Genomic DNA, 20,032 nt, shown 5'->3' on the forward strand with positions numbered 1-20,032 from the left:
TATTTCTCTCGTGTTCCGTGCATACGTCACTTTTTTATTATCAGTGCATTGCTCGTTATCTTTTGCTAATTGTTTTTGTAATGTTGTGCTGTGGGTTAAACTAGAATCCATTATATTCTGTCATTTGGTTTTCATCGCGCTTTCTGCACGTTTGGTTCATTGGTAACCATTCACTTTAATTTATTTTAAGGAATCAAATAAAATAAACAGTGCACCATGTCGGCTGCTGTGAAAGGTATTAAAGTTTTCAATTGTATTTGGTTTATATTATATCAATAATCTAATAATGTCAAATTATTGTAATGTTATTTAAAGATTAAAACAACGTTCTATTAAGTTATGAGATCAATTCCGCTACACAATTATACAAAGTCCAACGTCATTCCAAAGTCCACTTTCAATTTATTTTGGTACTCTCTAATTATTATCCAGTTTTATCTCTATTGCTAGGTTTAATATGATTTATGTAATTTTATATGTTGATGTAGTTTTATTTACACATTAAATTAATTGATAATATTTTAAAACGAAAATACTTAAAAAAATGTTATGTGAAATATCAACTGAAAAAAAAAACAACTGAAATCTGAATGTAAAGCGCCCTTGAGATTTTTTTTTTTAATATTAACTCCACACAGGAGGCCCTGAAGAAAATAATTTCCCTCAGGGCCTATGTCATCTTTGGGTATGCTGTGTGGAGGGTCTTTTTGTGGAGAGGAAGGAGTGAGCATGGGTCTTGAAGAGTCCCATGTTGTAGGAGGGAGGAAACACAGAGGCCGGCAGTTCGATGACTTAATCACTAAACGGCACTATCTAAAGTTTAACATTTGTGGTAAATATTTACCTAACTGCCGCACTTTTAGGCACAGATTATGGAAATTACTCTTCGTTTCAACATAATTACTACAAGAAACAAATATTCACAGGCACTAAATAAGTTATTAGGTTCTTAATTTGGGTTATTTAAATAATTTTATTTTAGATTGAACAAAACTTTTGCAAGCGTTAATCCATTTTAATAGAATCCAAAATGGCGGCTTGAGATCATTTTATAAGCAAAATTTTAAACTTTGAATAAAAATGGAAATTTAATGCATTATTTACTATATCTCCTGTCTTAAATAGTTTTCTTGTAGTAATTAAGTGGACACAAAGTGTGATTCCATTCCATAATCTGTGCCTATTAAAAGTGCGGTGGTTAGGTAAATATTTACCCCATTTATTATTATCGGACCTTATGGAATTGTAATATAAATAACTCTTTTGCTGATGGGATTGTCGCAGATATTTTTGTTTATTTTTATTTCAACTCCACTCTGGAAGCTCTGGTTTTCTTATTCAAATGTTGGGTACGCGTGTCTCAGTAACGTTAATTCTAGGAGCATCTCCCATTTCAATACCCGTGAAAAAAGCACAGTATTTTCACTCAGTGTATTTTCCCAAGACTTCAGTTCGTCTGTTTAGATCGAGGAATCTATCATACAGACAAACCGTTTTTACCAAGTCAAGAGCTTTCTTTTTGGTTATCTAGGAGCTCCAAACTAGAGGTAGATGCTGATCATTGACATTGGTTCTTCAAAGCACCTTCCTTTGAAACACTGGTAGAATAGAGGAGAATCTTCACAATCCCTTGCTTCTTTCACTTGGATTCATCTTGTCATATAAATTTCCGTGCTTTTTCAGGAATCTTCATTGTGGGGGCCAAGCGCACCCCATTTGGGACATATGGAGGAGTGTTCAAGGGGAAGTCGGCAGCGGACCTGCAGACCGTGGCCGCCACGGCAGCCCTGAAGCAAGCCAACGTCAGTCCCGATAAGGTCGACACCGTGGTCATCGGAAATGTCCTTGTGGTAATTATTTTGTTTGACCTCTTGTATGCTGAAATATCGTTAAGAATATATTTTTTAAATCATTTCTCTGAATAAAACTACCTATTCTGGGGAAACTACTTATGGTAGATTATATACTATTTTTATAAATATATAAACACATTATCTGGTAAGATGGAACAATTTACAAAAACATCATTTTCCAAAAAACCAGTTAGTTATTACGAAAATCGAATCAGATGGCGTGTGGAAAAAATTTAGTGTAGGCGATCAAGAAGTTTATCACTTTATCCTCTTAACTATAAAGTAGAAATCTGATTGTATAAAGCATTTAAAATCCTATAATAGTGAGTAATCCTTGAGGTGGCGTGATCGTCTCCCTTTCTGTGATTTTTCAATAAATTAATCTGACAGCATACACGCAACTAGTATTGTAATATCACTATTCAGTCCTCGAAAATAAAAACTGCTTATAAATTACTTGTTCTTTTTACAATGGTGCCCAAATTGCTGTCTGCGTAAAAAACTTAACAACAAATCCCAAATCGGGTAAACAAACGTTCTCTCTTCGTAAGACAATTTTACAAACATGTTATAATTTACCCACCTCACTCATTTTTAGCCTCGCTACGCCAAGCGAATCATTTAGTTCATTCAGATTGTGTGAAGAAAAGTCCCTCACTGTACTATGCTGCAAACCTTTGCCTTACTTTAGCAAAATTTACTTTTCTGCGCAGGGTCTGATTGTCATAATTTATTCAAAGCATTCCCAAACTCTCCGGCTACCAAAACTATTGTCACATGGTTTGCCTCTATCTCGTTAAAATGATACCCAGATTTCATGTTAGGGCAAGTCTATCATTTTGAATGTCTATGATTGTATTCATTATTATGTAAACAATTTCTCTACCAATAATAATAATATATTAGCTATATAAATATGGTCACTGAAGAGATAAACCGGTAAGAAGTCTGTTGTTGGTGTGTCCACGTGCTCGAAGTAAAGTCAATTTTAACTTCTGGTGAAATTGATCTACATTTTCAAATATCGAACTAATTTCTTGAGTGCATAATCTACATACATATTTCATTGGCCTATCTAGAAGTTCAAAATGTTTTTATCAGAATTATTTTTCTTTCATATTGATGTAGATCACACTTCTAGGGATTATCCGTTAATTTTGTACGATTATTCAATGTTTGTTATGTAATAATATACATGCGTATCATAATATTATCCTATAAATATATACCATTAACCTGTTAACCGGGCGGGACGTATAAATACGTCAAACGTAAACAGTATTGTGTACGGATAGGACTTATGAGACGTATATTTCCGAGCATATCACACGGAAATTGAGTTTTGAATATTTACATATTTTATTTTTTTAACTCAATGTTTCTATTTTATTTGTGTGCTTTTGTTTATTATTCTGTAATTATTACGTTTTTTATATTTTTTGGAATCTTTATAATTGTTTGTAAAATTTCTATTTTTTTAATTCGATGTTTCCATTTTTATAATGCATAAATAAAAAAAATAAGAATATGAAATTACGTCCTCCGGGCGTGACGTACTGACATGTCCTAGTGAAAGAGTTCGCGCCCATTATATGCTGCGTAATTCAAAACAGAATTCCCCGGTTAATTGAACGTAGTTGAGCAGAATGCAGCCAGACACAAAAAACTCAAACTGGGATAAAATCACTTTTGTCTAAAGATTGAATAATCAAATCTATACGACACCTAGAACATTTTTCACTTCAAAAAGTTACACATTAGTGAACGTAAGCTCTGCAATCAACTGTCTGACATTACCATATATACATTCTACCGAAACATGCATTCTGCAGAAAACAGCCAGGGCTCCCAAAAACACTAATGTGTATATAATTACAAGAGCCATGAACGTTTTCTGCCGATTAGGTAAATGTCAAGTATTTTTCTGAAATCGACCAGTTAACTTTGACTGTTTTATGCTAGATATGTTTTGAGAAATAGCCACATTAAAAGTGTTTTCTTTCTGCACATTTTAAAAGGTTTTTTCAAGATCAACAAATATTTCAGAATGCAATTACCATGAATTTTTGCTTTAGTAGAACGTAGAATTGACCTTACTTCGTCGGATGACAACAATATCTTATTTATGCCAAAAATGTGGACTTTTTGCATAACTACATTCAATTGCTACTTTAGACTTTTGAACTCACCTTTATGCTTACCTAATCTTTATGTACATTTATCATTATCTCTAATTTATTGACCAAGCGTTATTTGCTTTTACTGTATTGTTTTCTTTCTATTTTACTTTGTACCACGAGGTACTGTATTTTAAAATTATAAACCTACATAATTATTTGTAATGCAAAAACCCAACAGCATATTATAATATATTCATTTTCCTGCTAAGCTGTAATAAAACTACATTATCTTTTGTGACGGTGAGTGTGGTGAATCAGTTGTGTCAATGTATATAACAACAAATTTATTGATATAATATATAAATTAGTTATGTCAGTCTTACTCCTAGCGTCAGATAGGCCAATAAAATTGATTATTAACATTTAAATCTCAAATAAAAAGCTGTATACATAATACAGGGAGATGAGAAATGGAAAATATGCTGACTCCAAATACAGACTGAAACCGAAATCACTCAATCACTCACTTATTAATGTAATTACATATGGAAACATATTTACATTGGGTTTTTACATATTAAGAGATTTGCATACTTCCCTTCCATAGAAGCGTTAGCTTGTGTTTGGAAGAGGAAAATAATTTATCTCAGGGCCTATGTTATCTTTGGGGGATGCTGTGTGGGGTCTTTTTAAGGAAAGGAAGGAGAGGAAGTTCTGGGAAGGTAAAAGGTATGAGGGGTGGGTAGGAATCTAGGCATCAGTTTGTCCAGGAGTGACGGACGAATGATATATCCCTACAGTTGCGGCGTAAGGCGATGGATCAAGAGAGACCAGTTGGAAAGGTCAAAGGGTCTCCCCAAACCGGTCTCTCACCATGTGCTCTCCTTTCGCAGTCATCTCTGTTTGTTTCCATTTGTGTGATGTTATATTGTTAACGGGCAATTTGTTTATAGAAAAAAGAAATAAATAAAAGTGATTTATTTCACAGAGATGGATAAATGTTTTTACTTTGTGAACTCTTCTTTTCAGAGCTCAGCTCCCGATGGCGCATTCCTGCCCCGCCACGTGTCCCTGCGGTGTGGCATCCCCATCGAGAAACCGGCTCTCGGCATCAACAGGCTGTGCGGCTCTGGCTTCCAGGCTGTTGTCAGCGGAGCTCAGGTACCTAAAACATTAGCACACTTATATGTTTAGGCAATTGAAGCCATGTTATACTCATCTAATCTTTGCTAATGTGGTAATCCTGATACAATACTACAAATTACTTTGTCTTCTGTTTATAGGATATCCTCACCGGATCCGCCCAAATCGCCCTGACTGGAGGCTGCGACAACATGTCCCAGGCACCATATGCCGTCCGCAACGTCCGCTTCGGCACCATGTTGGGGGCTCCCATCGCCTTTGAAGACACCCTCTGGGTCGGGCTCACAGACAGCTACTGCAAGCTGCCCATGGCCCTGACTGCTGAGAACCTCGCCGAGCAATACAAGATCCCCCGTCAAGAAGTTGACAATTTCGCACTCAGGTCACAGAAAAGGTGGAAGGCTGGTGAGCTATTTTCATTTATTCGCAATTGTGTCATTTCCTTCTTGTTCCATACTTCGTGTTGGCCTCCACTACAGCCAGCCTCCTAAGTTTAATTAGCGAGTTATTACATATAAAGAACCTTCTTTTGTGTTCGGCTATCTTCCATCGTTGCGATTATTCTAAATCCCCTTCTTATGTATGATAATACTAATAGTTCTGTGAACAGTAGACCGACCGCACGTCCAAAAAACTATGTTTCTAATGTTTTCTTATTTAATACATAAATCAAAACCAAAATTTCCTCTACCTACTTAATTATAAACCATAAATATTTTATGCAACATTTTTTAAAATTATTATAAGCATTAATTACTCGCCTGAAATATCCATACAAATTGAAAATATCTCCCAAGTAAAAATAAATGCCGCTGACGGGAATTGAACCCGCACCTTCTCATGTCCGGTCAGGTGCTCTGGACCACTGAGCTACGTCGGCTTATTCCCAACCCATAATTATTACAATAATTCAATATGAACAAGTACTTCAATCGGCATTTATTTTTACTCGGGAGATATTTTAATTACGTGTCAGCTATGTTATAACTTTCTCTGGGTTTTGTAATAATGTCTTAAAAATGTGTCTGAAACACCGTGAAAGAAGACCATTTTTGCATTTTGAAAGTAATTTTTTTATGCTCTTTTTTGTGGTCAGCAGGCCGCACCAAACATGCTCGCGGGCCACACCAAAAGGCCCGCTGGTTCCCTTTTGCTGATCTAAGGAATCGCTGTCATATGTATCGGGGATGGTTTATTTGCGATATTAACTTTAACAGAATACAGGCAGACTATTGGTCAATTTCAAAATTTGAAAGCACCAATCAATGCGGCTTGTGCTGTTCAACTGAAATCGCCAACAAAACATATTTTTACTGGTACTGAACTTACATAGACAATATTGTTATTTAAACCTTATTTATTTCTATCCCCGATTTCTGTGTGTTGAAATATAAAATAAGTTGTTTAGCAATGGATGTAACTGTTGTTGTTCAGCTCATGACGCTGGCTACTTCAACGAGGAGTGTGCCCCCGTGACGGTGAGCATCAAGAAGAAGGACGTGGAGATCAAGCAGGACGAGCACCCGCGCCCGGAGACCACCATCGAGGGTCTGGCCAAGCTGGCTACCGTCTTCAAGAAGGACGGAGTTGTCACAGCTGGATCTGCATCCGTGAGTTAACGAAAATATTATATTAAACATACTGATTTCGGTTGTCAGTGCATGCAGGATTTGAAATTTTATTCCTACATAATGCGTAAAAATATTCAAGTTTGATGAACTTTTAATTATAAAAATTGGAGACGATGAGTATAAATCATATCAGACAAGCGATAAAGTAGGTACTAAAATTATTTTATTAGTTAATAATTCTTTATTTGAAATGTGTATTTCTATGGTTTAAATTTTTCTATTGACAGATTTGTCTAGCAGTCAGTTGAGGGGGGTATAACTCCGATCGAAAATTGGAACCGAAATATTGTGACGTCATATGATTTCCTAACCATATCCACCAATGAAACACTCTAAAAGTCTATGGAATTAACTTTCAGAGTTTTTCATTGGTGTATAGTACAATCAGTGAGCGGTTTATTTATGATCTAAGGTTAAAATCTTGACCAAACCAATCCTATGGAAAGAGGGTCGAGTTATCGATCTATGGAAGTTGATTTATGAGTCAGTTCAGATAAATACACTTTTATCAGAAAGTTTATGCTTGGAGAAGATACGTATTTTATTATTTGTAATAAATTAATTGGACTTTGCACACAGAGGACACTATATTAATCTATTCAATAAGTTCAAAGTACCAGCTATTAAAATAGAGATTATATATTATATCCGATTTATGTATAAATACTGTGTTTAGAATACATAATATTATTTTTAATCTAATCTGGATTTGCGATTGGTCTATATATAATTTAAATTGCTGATAAAATAACCTAAATGTTAATCTGCCAAGTATTGAAATAAATATCAAAATTAACATTCATAATCTTGGATTTTGTTCTTAGGTTATTAATAAAATACTAGTATAACAAAAGAATAATATCGTTATAGGTTTAACGTTGAACGAACTATCTAGATCAAATACTACATTCCATGAATGAACATTATGCACTAAGTGACGCATAATGTTCATTCCCCAATACTCTCGACAACCTTGGTAACGAACATATGTCCATAATTGTCATATTTAACTCGGCCTGTAGTATAAATCCAAAATACAAATATTTTCAGCATGTGAATACCGCACAAGAGATTCAACTGCTCCCAGCAAGTGAGACTATGGCATGAGGCTGAAGGTAGTGGGGAGGGGAAGGAGATGGGGCAGACGAAGGTGGGGAAGTATCTGGCTGAACGCTAAAGCCACTTCAAGCAATGTTTCAATTCAGAATGGTGGTGTTAGCCAGGGCGATACTGAGATATATTATTTACTTAGAGATACTAGATGTCTTCCTCGTACCTTACCTTACGACCTCGGAGGCCGTTAAGGCCTCGAGGCTGTCTGAAACTTATCCTCTTCGGGCCCAAGACCATTTTTTTAGACTTTTAAACTTTTTTCTACTATTTTCGTATTCTCTACCATCATATTTGGACCACATTTTTTTTTTTTTTTTTTTTTAATGGCCGGTTTGGGAGTAAGGGATGGTATCATATATGATACTTGGGGACTCTAGCTCAACAAATATTGTGTTTTTTTTTCAATTTTGCTTTTTTATGCTAATAATTCGAAAAGCAGATTAATCAAGTGTAATAGAAATAAAATAGTAATGTTTATGTTTGTTTTTATGATTTTTTTTTACAAAAATTGTGGTTTCAGGCACTGTAACCTACCAGCTAAAACATAAAGTGTAATTGAAAGAAAAGAAAAAAAAATTGAATAAAAAATAATACATCAGTTCAGCTGGTTGAATGAAAAGTTTTGAAACAGTTGCGATCCATTGAAAAACACAAATAAACCTGACAGTTTTCACAAATTACAAAAGTTAATTGTTTACACCCAGGCAAACGACATTTGGAACGATTCTTCTGCTGATCATTCATCATAACTGGCAAATGTAAAGCCTTTTTTGTCCTCAATTCTTTGTGTGGTAAAGGCTGCACAGATCGGCGTTTTCGAGGTCTCTCACAAATCTCAATACTATCACCATTTTCATCATCTACCAAATCTGTCGATTCTAATCCGGCTAGTAAAACATTTGCTATATCCCATTTAAAGTCATAGTAGTCCAATATCTTGTTCTTGGGAAGATGTTTTTGGGCTTCCAATCTGTATTTTAGCCAAGATGCTGCTACAGCAAAGTCAAAAAAATGGTAAATTATTCGCACAGTCCACTTATTAGTTCGGTTTCGCATGGAATACTTTGAAATGACTCTGTCCAACAAGTCTACTCCTCCCATATATTTGTTATAGGATTGGACCACGGCAGGTTGAGATACTCTGATGTACCTGTTTTCTTGCTTGGACCATCGTCGACATTGATTGAGAGGTTCAACTGACGATGATGTGGAAGAAAAGTGTATTGATCGACTATCTAGCCATTTGACAATACATATCGTATTGTCTCCTCTTACCACACATTCATGGGAACCTCGACCAGCTCGTTTCATTTGAGAGTCTGATTTAATGGATATTCCTTTTGGTATCCGGTTCAGCATTAACGTACCACTTCCAAGAATGCCTCTGCTGTGCAAATTTTCTAGTAGTGGAATAGATGTGAAATACCTATCAGTATACACAGTGCAGCCAGTAGGAAGTGTATCTGCCAACTTTAATACAAATCGGGCTCCAACATGAATTTTTTCAGGCATTGGGAATAAAGCGGACTCCACCGATGTTCCTTTACCTTCGTACAAGTAAAAATCCAAAGGTATACCCTGCGAAGTAGTCATAACAAAATTTTTGATTCCTACTGGATTAGGTTTACCGCGAATGACTTGCCTGTTCTTGCATTTACCTTGAAAGGGTATCATTTGTTCATCAATAGAAATATTTTCTGTTCTTTCATTTTGTAGGCAACCTTTTTGAACCCGTAGTACAATTGGTCTGACCTTCCAAAAGCTGTCAAGTTGTTTTTCTGATTCTGACACACAATTATCATCGACAAGTTTTAAGTTTGAGCGTATATTAAAAAATCTTTTGCGTGAAATGTTGTCAGCAACTATAGGGATTCTAGTTTTTTGTGCCCAATTCTGGCGGATGCGAGGAAGACCCAAAAGGCTGATAATCATACTGATTCCAATAAAGCCTTTTATTTCAGTACCTGTCGTGTCCAAAGTCTTGCCTGTGCTCCTTACAAATTTCCTATTAGTGTGTAATGAAATTTCATCAAAAAAATTGTTATCAATGTACTTAGAAAAGTATTCAATGGGTTCTCTTGATTCATAGCTTTGTATTTCAACATCTATTGGGTGCCATCCATTTATGAAATGTAAATTTGTAGCGACAAAATTAGGTTTATGTTTCCACTTATTAACTGGATCATGCCGATTCACATTTTGGAGATCTACTAGTGGCACATCATCAGCGTCGTTCCAATCTTCTTCATCTTCTACTTGTAAAGGGCTAAGAGGTCTCCGAATTTCGAATTGCTCCTCACTATCCTCATCACCCAGCCAACCATAATCAAATTCCAAATCGGAATCATTTGGATCCATAGGAAGTAGCAACTCCGCTTCGATTTCATCCTCAACCAACCCTAAAATGAAAATAAAATATGTCATAGAGGCCCGCGGTATCACCTATGATACTTCAGTTTAAAATGTCCCTAAATCTAACAAAAACGCCGATAGCTATATTTTTTATTTATTAAACGATAGTGAATTGAACAAACAACAATTTTAATAACAATTGGATGATTAAAATAATAAAATAACACCTTACCTGCATTTTCTCTCCGAGACATTTTGACAGCTACAAATCACGATGTTTCAAAGACAATAGTTCACTCAAACTAACTTCAAATCAGTCCAAATGCTCCTAGCCGGTAAGGTAGGAATCTTCATTATCAGATACTTTGGATCTCCATTGGAAATAATTACTTGGAAATATTTTGTGAGCTAAAAACAGTGAGTATCACATATGATACCCGGGGCCCGAAGAGGATATTGATAAGTTATTTGAAATCTCCAGGGTATCTGCGACGGAGCCGGTGCTATCGTGCTGGCCAGCGAGGAGGCCCTGAAGGCGCAGTCCCTGACCCCCCTGGCGCGCTTGGCGGGCTGGGCCTCCGTCGGAGTCGACCCCAAGATCATGGGCATCGGCCCCGTCAATGCCATCCTCGATGTGCTGAAGGTCACTAAGCTGACCTTGAACGATATCGACCTTATTGAGGTATGTATGAGACTTTTAAGCCTCCACTGTCCAGCCACCTACATCCTGTAGGCTTATTATACAGATCTTTTAAAAAATATATATTAATTCAATAGTCAATGCCAATTACGGCATCCCCATGCATGTGAAGCTGAAAAAAGTGGGGAAGAGAGATGAGGAATAGGAAGGTTTGGAATTACCTGGCTGTTAACCAAACATAGAAAATACCATTTCAATCCTGAATGGTAGTCTTTTACCAGGGCATTACTGAGAGTATTTACTACCCCGGAGCGTATCACAAATTATTGTATTTGAATTATGTTTTTGCAACCTTGGCCATGAAGGTAGACTGGTGACCGACTATCTTCATCTATCATACTTGCCACATGTCCCAGTTTACATTATTTATTATTTAGATATCTTCTTCAACTTAAAACCTGTGAAGATCGTAAAAAACAAAATTGGAATAAATTATTGTTATTGTGACAATACATCTTATTACAACGGCATAATAATATGATTTGCGATCTTCCTCAGATCAATGAGGCCTTCGGAGTCCAGACTCTGGCCTGCGCCCAGGCCCTGAAGCTGGACATGGAGAAGCTGAATGTGAACGGAGGTGCCATCGCCTTGGGACACCCGCTTGCTGCTTCTGGAGCCAGGATCACTGCCCACCTTGTACATGAACTCAAGTATGTACCACATTGTATTTCAGATTCTTAAGGGCAGCATCTAATAATAATTTCGACGGTCCCGAAGAACAATGTTGAACATTACAACTGTTTGAAGTTTCATTTCTGCATTTTACTGTTTTCGATGATAACACTATATTTCTTGATCGCAAAAACAGTAAAAATGTAGAAACGAAACTTTGAACCGCTCTACTGCAAAACTACAAATTTGCACATCCGACATAATTAATAACTTGTTTTGCCATTCGTTAATTCCGAGACCTGTTTATCTTGAGTTGGATTCCATTGGAGCTCTAATGGTTAATGAAGGGTTAAGTTATTGTCATGTTTTTAGTTTAATTACAATTTACTGCTAATGTCATGACAGTGCTGAACTGGTGAAAATTTTAATATTAAAGGAACCCTCTATCATACTATATATTTTTTTCTAGGTTTGGTTTTGAAAGTAAAGTAATGTAGATATTTCAATAAAGAATAAATTGCCAGTGTTAGTTAGAAATGCGATTGTTATTTTTTACCACCAAATACACTGAAACTCTATCATAAGGTTTTTCAAGGAATTTGATAAAACTTCTTATGTCTCATTGTGAGTTTCAAATTAGGCAGTATCGTCTGTATCGTGCGACAAGTGGATAACTAACATTTTTTTTTTAAGTTTTTAATAGTCAAGTGTTCTTTACAATTTCATTAATCCATTTTTTTCTATGATAAAGAACATTGTATCTTATAAAACTTAATTTGGCAAAAATTGTTGGCCACTTGTCGCTCTTAACTGACGATATCTGTTTGTCATGAAAACAAAATGTCTTAGTGCATAGGAGATGCTTCTGAGCGCTCGTTTCGGATACTAGACATCCATAAAGCATGTACTACATTCAAATATCCGCTTTTTAGGCAATTCACCTAGTAACACAGAGCGCGGGTTCAGAGATTTGCACTTAGCACCTTGTTTGTTTATGTCTTTAAATTTATTGTATCATCTTTGATTAGAGCATCTTTCCTTTATCTTATTTTTAAAATATGAATCTGTCTATTTTTAGGCGTCGCGGACTTAAGAGAGGAATTGGCGCAGCGTGCATTGGAGGAGGACAGGGAATTGCCCTCCTCATTGAACTCCCTTAATTAAGCAACAACAAAAACTACACTCCCACATCATCAACTATTTCATACTCATTATAACCACCGTAAGAAAAATAAGTATGTAATGATTAAAGTGTACATTTTTTATAAAAATCATTTATATTCATCATATTTTTGAAAACTTATTTTATATTGTGATGGTTTATTTTTCAAATTAAAACTACCTCTACAAGACATAAAATAATTCACTTTTAGTGTAAGTGTATTTTTGGTAGTACTCTTTTATAGAAAAAAGTTGTACATACAATTTTTGTAAATTTGTAAGACAATTCTAAAGGAATTTAGTTTTACCTATTTTGATAACAATCATGTATTTTTACACTATTTTCTATTATTATTGTATTGCATCCAATATTGCAACTTTCCTACTAAACCTGTCATTGAACTGAAATAAAAATCACTTTATTTTTAATAAAACATGGTTATCATTTTATTGACCTTAACCCTACAATGTTTATTTATTTATAAGTAGCTATGAATGTGTATGACATTGATTGTGTGTGAGGTAGCACGTACACATATACTAAACATAGTGTAAAAAGACAAAGAAAGCTTTGAATTTATATTATTTATTTAAATAAAAACATATGATTAAGGGTTTGTTTGAGATCAAGTCTACACACTAGATATTCTCAGGGGCATCAAGGATTGGTGCAATTTGCTAATACCGGTCTGAACTATGTGTTGGAATGTTTCATCTTCTTCACATATAACCTCCTGCAAAAAATGAAGACATCATTAGAAATGTGGAATATCATCTATGGAGACCAAAGATATTAGAAGAACGAGATATGCTATGTTGGCCGCCGGACCGTAGCCGGAGTACTACCTAATTAGGGTACTTTAAACGGTATCGGGACGTGTACGCACAGAAATCTGTTCTATGTATTAGTGCGGATACCTTAGCGTAAGCGAAGGTGAGCAGTAGTATTGGTGAACAAAACCGGCGACACTCGGCAAAACAAATCCACTCAGTACGAACTGCTCATAGCACATCTCGTTCTTCTAATATCTTTGATGGAGACGAAGGTGTGAACATGGGTATTAAAGAGACCCATGTAAGGGGAAACACAGCAGAGCTGTTGAACTCAAGAATGAGTCGTTCTCATGTGACAAATGTCTACCGTGTTCAAATGTTTGGGCTCTTACAATCACTGAAAAGATAAACTGTGCCCAAACCTTAACTTCTGGTGACATTGATCAAACATTTTTAAACATCAAATTTCTTGAGCAGATAAACTTCATTGGCCTACGAGTTGAGAGGTCTTGTAAATTGGCGACATCAGTTTTCTAGTAGTAGTAGATCTTACTTCTAGGGATTGTATTATTATGTTCAGTGATTTGCAAGTATGTATATTTATGCAGATGACTTTCTAAAGAGGCGAGTTTAGCTCTGAATTTTGTCTTTTTCAGTTCATGTGAAAGATACTGCAAGCTTTGGAGCTGGATAATTCTGAAAGTATTAAATTATAAAGAGGCATATCACTGAAAATGAAACTTACGAGAGTCAGTAGATCAATGTTGGCCTTTTTCCCGTCCACGGTAACGGTGAGCTTCTCTCCTTTGAACATTTTAGGCACAGCGTCCTCTCCAAACATTTCCTGCAGCATCTCAATTACACATTCCTGAAATAACAAGTGATTTAGAAATAGCTCAGCTTCATTCTGCTGGATTGTTTGCTTTTGTTTGATGATATTTACCTTAAAATGCATCCGATCCAGTTTGGGTGGCTGAGGCAGTGTTTTAGGGGTTGGTAAGAGTGAAGCGTTCATGACACCCGCAACTATCGCATCGGCATACATGTCTGTCACAGGCTGGGCAACCCACTGAACAAATCAAATTAATTCATGAAAAATACAACTTCATTAAAATACTACTGATAGAATGAATACCTCTTATTTGACCATTTTTAACAGATCAGACAAAAAATTACTTAAGGGGATGCACCATGTTGCGTAACTTTCGGAATCAGGCCACTAATAATAACATTCCTTATGTAGATGGCGATAAGGTTGAAATTCTCGTATCTGTATTGATTTACATTTTATTTTTTGTATTTTATTTTTTGTATTTTATTTTGTGAAGCACAAATATTAAAATGTTTTCCAACTATTTCCTAAAAAACCTAATTCTTTATACAATAAAACCATAAAAGAAATGGGGTTCGTGAGAAGGAGATTTTGCGCTTTAAAGCAATTTTTATAGGCCTGATTTTTTTTTATATCTGTTCTACCAAATACCCTATAATATTAATAATACGTCTAACTCCAGTGAAATAGTAACATAACCAACAAATCTAGCCGCTAGAGGAAGCTAGTATAGCATGTTGACTTCGACATTCCTTTGAATGGCGGCAAATTGAATTTATTTAGTATTTGGTGGGTGTTTTGCGCTTTGCTTTCTAATTTGTATTTTGATAAAAATGTTTTAAAAAAGTGGGTTCCATTGTTCAGTTTACGAACAAACAGCAAAAAGTCATTTTCAAGATGCCAAAAAATGTTAATAGCATTCTGTTTTCAAGTAAATGTTATAAATCATCGTCAATGTTGATGTTCAAAACACATTTTTTATGTGACACTTCACAAGAAGTAAAGGTAGGGAAGGTATGTTGCCATCCGTTTGGGCAGCCTTGTGAGGCGGATTAAGGTAGGGGCTGTAGGAAAGGATTTATTAATGTGGGTCTTGAAGAGGCCCGGATTATATGAAGGAGGATAAACAGAATTTTGTATTTGTTTTGAATTATCGAATATATTGATATCTTTTTGTAAAATTTCTCACAAGTATTTTTTTACCTTTGTAAACCATCAAAGATGGTGTTAATAGTCGCTTTAATATTTTTTTAATGTATGCATAAAAGCAATAAGGTCGTATGTAGGATATATAAGTTTTTTAACTTTTATAATTTATTAACGTAAAATAAAGATAATTTCACATAAAATCCATTAAAATGTATGAGAGAAAACCAAGGGGCACAACTCATGCCGCTAGGAGGCGCTAGTGTAGCAGGTTGTCATCAGAATGTATGCGAAACGTCAGAAGTTGGAGGTATTATTAATATTATAGGGTATTTGGTTCTACTCACAGTATTTAATTAAAGCATCTATAGTATTTCTAAGCGATAAAATTTTCTCAGTGCATCGCCTTAAGACTACGGGGATATACCATTCTCTTGATAAGCTGGCAAAAGCACTATCCACAGGATAACATATACATATTTTTGATTTACTAAGTTCGAGTTTTGGACCTAAAAAGCCCTGGACAGAGCATTAGTCCGATTTTAAAATCTAGAGTGAGGGGAAATTGCCTGGCAGCTATCTTATAGGACAAACTTTTGAAATGATTTGTATGTAAAATGGTATATAATGAACTGTTTTTATTTTATTTTTTATATTATTATTTCTTTTGGATATTTGATGGGACAAGAAATGGGATGTCATTAAAAGTTTAACTCTTTGCACGCGGCCGTATCAACTGTTGTTACGGCAAAAAGTCCATACTCATACGCGGCTGTATCAACAGTTGATACGGAAACTTTGAATGCCGATATTCCAGCGGTCCTTCGACATAAATTTATTTCCCGCTCGCTTGAACATTCGTAGAACTATCACGATGCTGACATCTACAAGAATTTCTCGAAAATAAAATTGTATTTCATTAAAAAACATCGATAATCAAGTGAGCCTCCTTGCGCCTTCGAGTGCTATAGTTTACAATTTTGTCAACGGATGGCGTTAGTCCAATTTTGTTATTATATTATGTGACATAAAATTTAAGTGTTCAGTTTTAGAAAAAGTTTTCATAAATAAAAATGATAAGTGCTCATAGTGTCCCACTTGTGTCTATCAACGCAGTGGCCTAAGTACACACACGCCGAGTGAATGGCGGGTTTATCTCAGTGGCGGCAGAGCAGAAGAGAACCTAATATGTCTGAACCATAGAATAAAGATGAACACAAGAAATGTCATGTGGGTTTCGGGCCTTAAATTTCTAACACAAAACTGTGTTTCACCATGATTACGAAATTTAAATGGGTTTGCGATAAACAATGTCAGGCAAGTGTAAGAGAGACTGAGCGTGTGCTAAATGGGCTAGAACCAAAAAGTACTAAGTCTTCTAGTACTCTTCATCATTCTATGGTCTGAACAGATAGGTAAAGTAACAAATTATAACAACTGAAGATTAATTACCTCAATCGTAATGTTTTTATTGAGTATGGTGAGATCTATACATTTGTAGAGCTTCCATTTGTTTTCACTTCCGTCCAAAAGTTCAATGGGCCCCGCTAGCTGTGTCAGAATATGTTTCAGAAGAGGTATGGAGCCACCATAATGGACAGACTGTCTTTGCGTTACTTCCGATTGACTTAACTCTGTGTATTCTGAAATTATAAAAACAATATTTAGATATGTTAATTCCAGCATCTTCTTATGAGCCTTCTGTTGTCTATATTTACAGCATACGTTAGAATCCCCTAATTTTTTTCAATAATTGCCGATCCTTGGCAGTTCTCTTCAAATCGTCAGTCCATCTCATCTGACATTAACTCTAGCACTCATAATTATTATATACTCGAGCGACAGCTCTTTCTGGATGTTTGGTTTGGGATTCGGAAACGCTCATTCCAAAAATTGGTAACCGGACACCTCAGAAAAATGGCAATTCAACACACTTTTGAACACAGTCATGAAAAGTGATGTAAAAAACTAGATAAAATAGATTAGGTTAGAAATCATACTTCTGAATACTAATACAGAAACATAGAAACTGGGGTTTTATGAGCTGAACGCCAATCGTGCTCTGGAGACATTTTCTTTTTAAGACTGAAATTGCCGATAGGTCTCAGGACACCGCACATATCGGCCCCTTAGGGTCAAAAAATCGTATCTCATTTTTCTCTACTTTACAGGAGAGCAAGAAAACATAGTTCTCAATTATATGGTATTGTGTGCTTCTGAACCATCTTTTAAATATAAAATAGTAATTCATTTTACCATCCGTAACTCAGAATCGATAAAAAATTGAGTTACGTTTTTTTGACTCTAAGGGGCCGATATACAGGGTGTCCGGAAACTCGTAGTACAAGCGGGAAACTGGTGAATCTACATCACATTTGGAGTCGATTTTGTAGTATATTTTTTTTTTATTTGAGCTTTCGTTATCGAGTAAATCAAGTTTGAAGTTGATTTTTTTTTTTTTTTTTTTCAATCAAATTCTTATAAATTATTACTGAAGATCAAAGTACCCAACTAATTAAAACTGTTTGAAAGTAAAACAAATGAAGAAACTCGGATTTGAAGCATTATTTTGAAATCACCCTTCATTTAACCCGGTGTAATCATAAAATATTTCTGCTCTGCAGGGTTAAAACATCTGTTATTCAACCCTAAACACCAGAAAAAACTTTAACCCTAAAATAGCCGAAAAATATTTTTTTTGGTTTTTTTTTTTTTTTTTGAAAATGCTCAAATCAAAAAACTTTATGTTTTTTTGGGTTCCCCATGTGGTGTAGATTCTCCAGTTTCCCGCTTGTACTACGAGTTTCCGGACACCGTGTATAAGCCATATTGGAATTTTTATGTGATACGATTTTAAACTTAATGCTTTTTGAAAATTGTATAGAGGACAAAATAAAAATCGCTTGCGCTAATAACACTGTGGATACAACTTTTTATTTCTTGAATGTTACCTCTATGACTGTCTAGAAAAAATTTTATTAGTGCATCTCAAAATTAATTTTCGTTCAACGGCATCACAAAATTGAAAGTAATTTAATTTTCAAAGGAAGTACATATAAAGGTAATTTTTTGTTTGAAAACATTTTTTTTTATTGTTTTTCGCTAAGGGTATTCAATTTCAATTCAGGCATATTTTCACCAAGCAATCGAGTGTATTCTGAGAATTTTCTGCTCCAGCTTTCTACAGGTAAAAGATAATAACTCCACCTGTATTTTACCATTTATCCTATATTTTTGGGTATTGTAAATTTATTTTTTTAAATGGTAAAACTTATAATGCATGAATTCTGTGTATTAGTTACAAGAAATATTGTCCTCCCTTGTACTTATTGGGTTAATATTGTATACGTATACCTATTTCTGTATGTGGTCTACTGGAAATGTCTATAGTACATTAAAAAAATGTAATTTTTAGCATGTAAACAAATGTTCAACTTTTATAAAACCATTTAAAATGGCATCTACACACAGACTACATAGTACAAAACATTATCGGGAATATTCCGGGAGGAACATTTGTGAATGACTGGGGATAATTCGAAATAAATTCACAAAAATCACATACCTACAGCTACCCAAATTTGGGTAGCTATCGCTCAAGGGTATTAGCGGTGCTACCCAAATTTGGGTTGGAGTGGTTATGACAGAAACAACTTACTGTTTAGATCTTCTGGTGCCAACAAGTGGTAATTGAAGTTCCTTTTCACTATGAGTCCAGACAGGGGCTGTTTGGGTTTGGGTCCCTCGATGGCTAAGCTTCCTATCACCTGTGATAATCAAATGTTAACATAACATTATAGTTATACATGACGGCTGATCAGAGTTAGTTAAATGCAGTTATACATGTCGATAACACAAATAATTCTTTCTTAACAACTGCAGTGATTTTTGGCAAGTTTGCAAAAAAGTTTTGAGCGATCGCTTGTTTGCCATAGATATGCCATATTTATATAGCGTAAAAATACGGGATAGTCGGCGAAATCTAGGTGGAATCATTGACTTTAAGCCGCAGTAAGCTGTTTCCATATTAATTTTTGAGGAATAGTATTAATTAGTTAAAAATAATATGGGAGGGGAAGGAGATGGGAAAGAGGAAAGTGGGGAAATAGCTGGCTATTCACATCTGGTCACCAAACACGGCCAAAGCCATTTCGAGCAACGTTTCAATTCTGAATGGTGGTCTTACACCAGGGTGATACTGAGAGTATCTTCCACTCTGGAATGTGCCGCAAATATATTACATATTATTTTAAATGAGTACTTTGTAAATGAATAAAATAAAATTTATTTGCGCACGCCGGGATTTGAACCCGCGACCTCCCCCCGCTTGTTAGTCGAGAGCCTTACTCTCAACCAAGGAGGCCAAATGTTTCCATATTAATATTTTGAGGAATGATGTTAATTAAATAAATTGAAGTTAATTAATAATTGTATATACATTCAAACAATCGCTCGAGTGGAAATGGTGGGCGGTCAAAAGGGAACATCCAGGTCAGAGAGACCTGTGGACCTCGTCAATGAATGAATAGGGTGGGCATTCGTTTGTATTATATTCAAACAATCCCTCGAGTGGAAATGGTGGGCGGTCAAAA

The 20,032-nt window shown here is 35.4% G+C and overlaps 2 protein-coding genes across 2 annotated transcripts in view; one reads left to right on the forward strand and one right to left on the reverse strand.

Moving 5' to 3' along the window:
- yip2 (yippee interacting protein 2) lies at window positions 1-12,943 on the forward strand. The gene is made up of 8 exons (XM_089638877.1): window positions 1-235; window positions 1,684-1,850; window positions 5,003-5,134; window positions 5,257-5,521; window positions 6,551-6,726; window positions 10,694-10,894; window positions 11,411-11,565; window positions 12,606-12,943. Exons 1-8 carry the CDS (start codon window positions 217-219, stop codon window positions 12,685-12,687), a joined length of 1,197 nt encoding a protein of 398 aa, XP_089495003.1. The 5' UTR covers window positions 1-216; the 3' UTR covers window positions 12,688-12,943.
- Window positions 12,811-20,032, reverse strand: part of Cpsf73 (cleavage and polyadenylation specificity factor 73) — a 23,739-nt gene continuing 16,517 nt past the window's right edge. The window contains exons 12-16 of the mRNA XM_089638876.1: window positions 19,099-19,207; window positions 16,893-17,083; window positions 14,406-14,531; window positions 14,208-14,330; window positions 12,811-13,422 (exon numbers count right to left, since the gene is read on the reverse strand). Of these exons, the coding sequence (XP_089495002.1) occupies window positions 13,321-13,422; window positions 14,208-14,330; window positions 14,406-14,531; window positions 16,893-17,083; window positions 19,099-19,207 (651 nt within the window). The 3' untranslated portion in view covers window positions 12,811-13,320. The remainder of the gene's footprint in view (window positions 13,423-14,207; window positions 14,331-14,405; window positions 14,532-16,892; window positions 17,084-19,098; window positions 19,208-20,032) is intronic.

Source organism: Hesperophylax consimilis, chromosome 13, assembly GCF_061612785.1.
Source record: "Hesperophylax consimilis isolate HC1 chromosome 13, BYU_Hcon_1.0, whole genome shotgun sequence".
Classification (NCBI taxonomy): domain Eukaryota; kingdom Metazoa; phylum Arthropoda; class Insecta; order Trichoptera; family Limnephilidae; genus Hesperophylax; species Hesperophylax consimilis.

What these genes read in the sequence shown, in the direction of transcription:
- yip2 (XM_089638877.1), top strand. An exon ending in TCATCGGAAATGTCCTTGTG is followed by an intron (nt 1,851 to 5,002) that starts GTAATTATTTTG and finishes TCTTCTTTTCAG; the next exon opens with AGCTCAGCTCCCGATGGCGC. An exon ending in TCACAGCTGGATCTGCATCC is followed by an intron (nt 6,727 to 10,693) that starts GTGAGTTAACGA and finishes TGAAATCTCCAG; the next exon opens with GGTATCTGCGACGGAGCCGG.